The sequence below is a fragment of the Acipenser ruthenus genome, chromosome 22, assembly GCF_902713425.1.
Source record: "Acipenser ruthenus chromosome 22, fAciRut3.2 maternal haplotype, whole genome shotgun sequence".
Taxonomy (NCBI): Eukaryota; Metazoa; Chordata; class Actinopteri; order Acipenseriformes; family Acipenseridae; genus Acipenser; species Acipenser ruthenus.
Genome location: NC_081210.1, coordinates 8,231,506 through 8,237,810, shown reverse-complemented (window position 1 = coordinate 8,237,810; position 6,305 = coordinate 8,231,506). Strand labels below are relative to the sequence as shown.

Below are 6,305 nucleotides of genomic sequence, written 5' to 3'. Positions count from 1 at the left end.
TCATGGTCAGGTGGAATAAAAGTGTTTGGAACATTTCACACTACAGTGAAAGAAACACACCCAATTTTGGAATTCAATAACGGTTTCTAAAAAGATGCAACAAATAAATCAAGACCAGACCATATTTCTACCGATTATTCAGATCAAGTTCTCCACAGGTGAGGGTCACGAGTGTTGATTAGGCTAATTAACTATTCCACGTAAAGGAACAGCTGCTTAGTTTTGTGTGGATTTCTGTTGAGTCCTAGCATACACGGGGAAACATGTTTCTTCAAAAATTGCCAGGAAGCATTATCGGGAAACAGATTTCAAACTACTGCACGCTCCAAAACTGGTGGAAAGCCTTATGTCGCACGTAAAATTGCACTCAAACTTTGTAAAAAGAAGTCTAAAGCAGAGGAACACAATAGAATTTAGAACTCGCAGGAAGCATACCAGTGTGCGTGATGACAGACTAACGTGTGCGTCTGTAGCGGAGGGAGGAGCACTTGGAGAATAGGAACGTACAGAGACGATAAAGAGCTGTCGAGGCAGTGTTGTTATTTTTATAACATAAGGGATTTATACTTGTAAGCAGAAGGTATACAACCACGCGATCATACATTGGAATTATAGTGATATTTTCAGATTACTAAAAACAAAAAAGAGAAAAGTAAAACAAACGATCTGGTAAGTTGCTTTTATGTACTGTATGTATTTAGTACATTATATACAACAGGGCTGAGATCCCGATATGTGTGTGTTGGCATTGGACTGTTGTGTCGTGATATTAATCACAAGTCGTCTATACAACATTAATAATAATATGCATCTGAAGAGACAACGTTCCACGAATAATTTCTTCAGTAAGAACTTAACGTCTAATTTGTTGGCTGAATTGTGTCATTTGTCGGAAGTGGACAACAATCCTTCAATCATTAACGGAACTGTACAGGCCTGTGTACTCGTATTTTTTTTTTTTGTACGACCGTGATAGTGCTGTATTTATATCCATGGAAAGAAGATAAACTTAACCCCAGTGTGAGGTATAGGCCACCAAGCATCGTAAAAATAATCTTACAACAGCGCTATATATATATATATATATATATATATATATATATATATATATATATATATACACACACACACACACATACAGAAGTAGTGTATTATAGGTATTGTACAAGGACTAACTTCAGGGTCCGGGCAACATAAGGAATTTATTGTTGATCATGCTAATATATTTATTCATATTATTAAAATGACAGTCAGAATTGCAACAGGTAATCTTTTAAAACACATTTAATCAGGTAAATGATGCTATACAGATTAAAATAGACCACGATAATAACGGCGACACGTTTTACAGGTATAGTGTACTGTCTATCAGTGATTAAGAACAATATGTATTCAAAGTTTAATCGCTTGTGTAAGTGTTTTGTGGGTAGATATGTGCGGGATGGCTTGAGTTTCAAGTTTGAGATTTGTGTTTTGTAATACTTGTCACGCAGACTCCCTGCTTTCCTGACTGCACTGCAGAGCACAGCTTTTTCTATAATGGAGTTTCCTGACCTGGGGGAGCACTGCACTGAGAGAACCTGCAAGCGCTTGGGTGAGAAATCTGGATAACAGAACACTCTATTGAGCTCACTTTTAAAGAAACATTTCCAACATTTTTTCTTTTATACTGCCACAGATTTTCTTCCAATGAAATGTGATGCCTGTGGAGACATTTTCTGTAAAGATCACATCACCTACGCAAACCACAAATGCACATCTGCCTACAAAAAGGTATGGCACAAGTTTTGAGTTATTCTTGGCATTAATAAGGCGATCCTTTAGGGCAGGGCCTTAGATTTCGTGTGGTGTCGGTATCCTCTTTCCCAGCCCTAACACAATAATTCACTCAAGATGTAAGTAGACAGGGACTTTATTAATCTAGCACATTTTGTGTTTACATCATTATTAAGTAAGTAGTAATTTATTTAAAAGGACAATTGCCTCAAATATTTAACATGGTCAAGTTACAATGAGAAATTAAAAGCTAGGCTGATAATCATGAGAGAATCCAGCATACAGTCTTATAAGCAACAGGGCAGAAACATCTGAATTGACCATAGCATAAATAAAAATAGCATCTTCAATGAAATATGAATATTTGCGTTTATAATCTGAATGGAGATAACGAAGTTAATAAACAGAAATGCCATTGTTGCCTCAGGATGTTCAAGTTCCTGTCTGCCCACTTTGTAACACCCCAATCCCCATCAAGAGAGGAGAAATGCCAGACATCAAGGTTGGGGAACACATTGATGGGGACTGTAAATCTGACCCAGCTCAGAGGAAAAGGAAGGTATGGCAGTTCTATTATGTCACACTTTTTTGCATATATCTAGAGTACTCCATATCCAATTGTGATTAAAACTTACCAAGACATTCTTTAGCATATGTCGTTTCATACGTGCATATGTAATATCTATTTGTGATGATTGATTGATTGATTGATTGAATGATTTATTTAACAGCCTACTGGGGAGATGAACGTCACTGATATTGTCCTTTTTTTAAATTTTTTTTTAGATTTTTACAAATAAATGTTCAAAAGGGGGGTGTAAGCAGAAAGAGATGATAAAGGTGACATGTGACCAGTGTCACTTGAACTTCTGCCTAAAACACAGGCACCCTTTAGATCATGAATGCAAAGCCGATGGACATCCTGTCTCTAAATCTGGGTAAGTGAAGAAATACATAACAAAATACCAATGCATTAATTTCCATGATTCTGCATTATGTTCATCATACAGGATTAGTAGTATAATGACTGCACACATGGAAGTAGTGTTTTAAATGCAACACATTTTGATGGATTTGTGTTATTAAAGACCAACTTTCCATAAGAAAATAGGGTAGTACAGTGATGTAAACTAATAAAGAAACAATTTAACTGCCCGTCCTGACTCATGGAATAATTACCACAATAAGTTTAAGTCCTTAACTGGCCCAACGTTAATGCAAGGGTTCCAAACACAGGGCTAATTTCCAAAAAAGAGCTAACGGTTCCAGAAATGGGGCTACTTTCCCCCCCCCAAAAAAGTCTATTAATTTCTGCACTTAAGTTTATCAGATTTAATAATAAAGTTGTTAATGAATAACACCCTAAAAGTGCTAAGTGACTGGGTGCTGAAAAATATGCCTGTAAGTCACTTAATTTTTGTGATCAAAATATTTGAGTCATACCCAAGATGCAATTTTCATTAAGCTCAGTAGTTTTTTTTTTAAAGAAGGTTATAAAGGATTTTGTTCTGTTTCAGTCATGCTGCTTTAATGCGATCCCATGGCTCTACCTCATCAGCTGCTGCTTCTTCTAGTAAAGGAACTTCCAGATCTGTACCGAATGGACTAAGTGGGAATGCACGATCACAACCAAGCAGGTACAGCGATCCATAAGGGCCTCAGTCTCCATGTCCCCTACCCACACACAGTAAACCAGCTTTCCCAACTTCCTATCTGTTTGACATCTGTGTTCTTATAATGTCAAACACAATGGTAAGCAGAGGTGGCATGACAGAGGGTGGTCTAAACCCTGATGAGTATTCGTACATGCAAGCTATGAGTCTCAGGCAGTTGAACTGATGTTTCATGAAGTCCGTCTTGTGCTTCAACTATTAAATAATTAATGGTAAAATCATGTAACAGATGTAGTGCTGCACTCAACTTTAAGATATAGATGTGATTTATTGATGCCTGTACTAAATTCAACATAAATGTCTGCGATGGAGCACTTATGAATTTTAGAGCGGTGGTGACCTTAGATAATAATGGAAACTTTTTTTTTTCATTTTCTTCTACAGCACATGCAGGCAGAGTGCGACCGTGGTGCCACCACCACATCAGCAGCAGCAGAGAGTAATTCCTCCCTCTGCATCTCTACAGGCAGGAATGGTAAGTCCTATTAGTATTGCTTATCTGAGGAGGGAGCTACTGTTCTTAATAAAGGGGTATTCTGTTTGCTGTGTTGGCACTGTGGAAGTGCCTGCTGCATCTCTCCACTGACCTCTAACCTCTTTCATAAGGGACCTGCTGTTCTGCCGGCTGTCTGCATAAAGAAAGTGGACTAATAGTAGTATTGCTGATGCTGCCAGCATTTTTATTCAGTCATTACAGTGACATAGTCAAGCCAGACACAATGTTACTTCCTTGCAAGCTGTCGTATGCCAGCATTCTTTTGTGAGCTCTAAAATATAGGAAATATATTGCTTCCTCTGCATCAGATGTCTTGCAGTGTAAAGCATTGACGTATGAAGTTAATTTAAGTTTGCAAGTGGTTTGTATTCGCTAACACACATTTTTATCATTCCTACAACAGACTGAGGAGCAGGCTTTGCAGAGAGCTCTGGAGATGTCTTTAGCAGAATCTGCAAGAAGCATACAGCAGCCGCTCAGGTAACTGCTTTTATATTGGGAATATGGGTCATGATACAGCAAGAGAGAACTGCCTTATGAAATAAACATCTGAAAGATATGTCATTTATTTGCGTTGGATCTACCTTTTCCAGAATTTAATATCCTATACTGTTCCAGCAAAAATGCTTATGAAAAAAATCCTCAATGGCAATTATGGGTATATGAGTTGGGGAAGCATATTTATGTTGCACAGGCTTCAGTGCACACTTCAGTGTGCTTCAGTGTTTTACTTGTGAGCAAAGCTCATGTGCTTCCCCACCTCATTTCTCCAAATCCAGGCTGGACGCATCTTTCAGAAGCAGGTTGGTGGTCCTCTATTACCCTGCTTCTGTTGACCTCTAGTCATCATGGGGGGGTTTGGCCCCTCCCACTGAACCAGAAGGTGAAAGGGCAGCTTTTTGAAGTGATCTGTTGTGCTCAGTCCTCAGGAACAAGAGGATCTTGCACTGGCCCAGGCACTAGCTGCCAGTGAAGAGGAGTTCAGCAGACAGCAGCAGAGACCACAGGTATCCAGAACAGTTACCAGTCAGTAGCATGCTAACAGGACTTGAAATAGGTACTTTATTGTGATTCTCAGCCATTTAAAAGGTTGGACAGACAGACAGACACACGCACGTGAACCAATAAGTTATTTCTCCAAAGATGGCAGGAGCAGCAACTGCAGAAAAAATATGGCTATTCCTGATGTCAGTTTCTGGTCATCTTGCCAGGACTCTTGTGGAAGAGGCCTTGGTCTCAATGGGTTTTGTCCTGCTTAAAGAATGAATAAATCTGGAACTTTGCTCCTGTAAAACTGAAATATATTATGTATTGCTTTCTAACAACAAGCAGTTTAACATTTAATTAATACGTTTTTATTGTAGAAGTTTTTTTAAAATCCAGGCCATTTTTTTAGGGCATTTCCAAATTTCTTCTGTAAGTAAATTTTTTTTTATAGGGACCCAGGGACATTTTAATTTTAAAAGTATAAATGTCACCAGTATATTAAACAATGGGTAATGGCAGTGTATTGAAAGTGCTTTTGTTTTATTTTTGGTAACATGTAAAACAGATGACTTGCCCTTTAGTTGGAATGTCTTTATTTCGAATGTACAGTTAGGATTTAGTGAAATGGTGCAACATGCTCCTGAAGATAATACGGTCCATTTTTATTACGTGTTGATGCATAACTTTCAAATACCACTAGAGGGGGCTACTTCCTTAAATGACCAAATGCGTATTTTAAACATGTTTTCGTTCTGTGTTCATTTTTTTCTTTCTATTTGTTTTCACAGAGCCGGGAACCCAAACAGTCTAACTGCAGTGTGTCTTAATGCCACAATTTTTTGTAAAGCTGCCTCATGTACTGTATTATACCATGTACCAATCATGTCTTCACTTTAAAAAAGACAAATGCAGGAAATTATTATTATTATGATTATTATATTTTTTTTTTGTCAAGCACCAGGTTTATGAGACACGTATGTTAAAGCATGCTCTGTGTGTGTGTTTGTGTGTGTGTGTGTATATATAATATAAAATATTATATTAATTATTTTTTTTTTTTTTAAATTGAGCATCAAAAGAAACGTATCGCTTACATTTGGATACAATTCACTAGATGTGATCGAAAAATGACAAACTGTTTTAGAGCAGGTGTTAGGACTCTTGGCCTCCCAGTTCGTGGCCTGGTTATACCATCTTGCCAGGTTTGAAATTGCTGGCTGCGAGCACTCAAGATGGCGAGCCACAGTACGCTGCCCTAATCCAGCCCCCAACATGCCGATTGCACAAAGGCGTTGCTTTCTTGACAGACATGGCATATTGTGTGTGGTTTGTTGTGTGTGGTTTTTTTTTTTTTTTTTTTTTGTTTTTTTTTT

The 6,305-nt window shown here is 37.9% G+C and overlaps 1 protein-coding gene across 1 annotated transcript; it reads left to right on the top strand.

Annotated features, from left to right (window-relative positions):
* The first annotated feature begins 218 nt into the window (after positions 1-218).
* LOC117431808 (AN1-type zinc finger protein 2A-like) lies at positions 219-5,881 on the top strand. The gene is made up of 10 exons (XM_034053112.3): positions 219-669; positions 1,494-1,594; positions 1,679-1,773; positions 2,204-2,335; positions 2,563-2,714; positions 3,294-3,413; positions 3,834-3,924; positions 4,349-4,425; positions 4,868-4,952; positions 5,721-5,881. Exons 2-10 carry the CDS (start codon positions 1,540-1,542, stop codon positions 5,757-5,759), a joined length of 846 nt encoding a protein of 281 aa, XP_033909003.3. The 5' UTR covers positions 219-669; positions 1,494-1,539; the 3' UTR covers positions 5,760-5,881.
* Positions 5,882-6,305: the final 424 nt, after the last annotated feature.

Bases quoted from the DNA above. Each gene is read 5' to 3' on its own strand.
- LOC117431808 (XM_034053112.3), top strand. From the start codon at position 1,540: ATGGAGTTTCCTGACCTGGGGGAGCACTGCACTGAGAGAACCTGCAAG. The intron at 1,595-1,678 runs GTGAGAAATCTG...ATACTGCCACAG, and splicing joins GAGAACCTGCAAGCGCTTGG to ATTTTCTTCCAATGAAATGT. The intron at 3,925-4,348 runs GTAAGTCCTATT...TTCCTACAACAG, and splicing joins CATCTCTACAGGCAGGAATG to ACTGAGGAGCAGGCTTTGCA.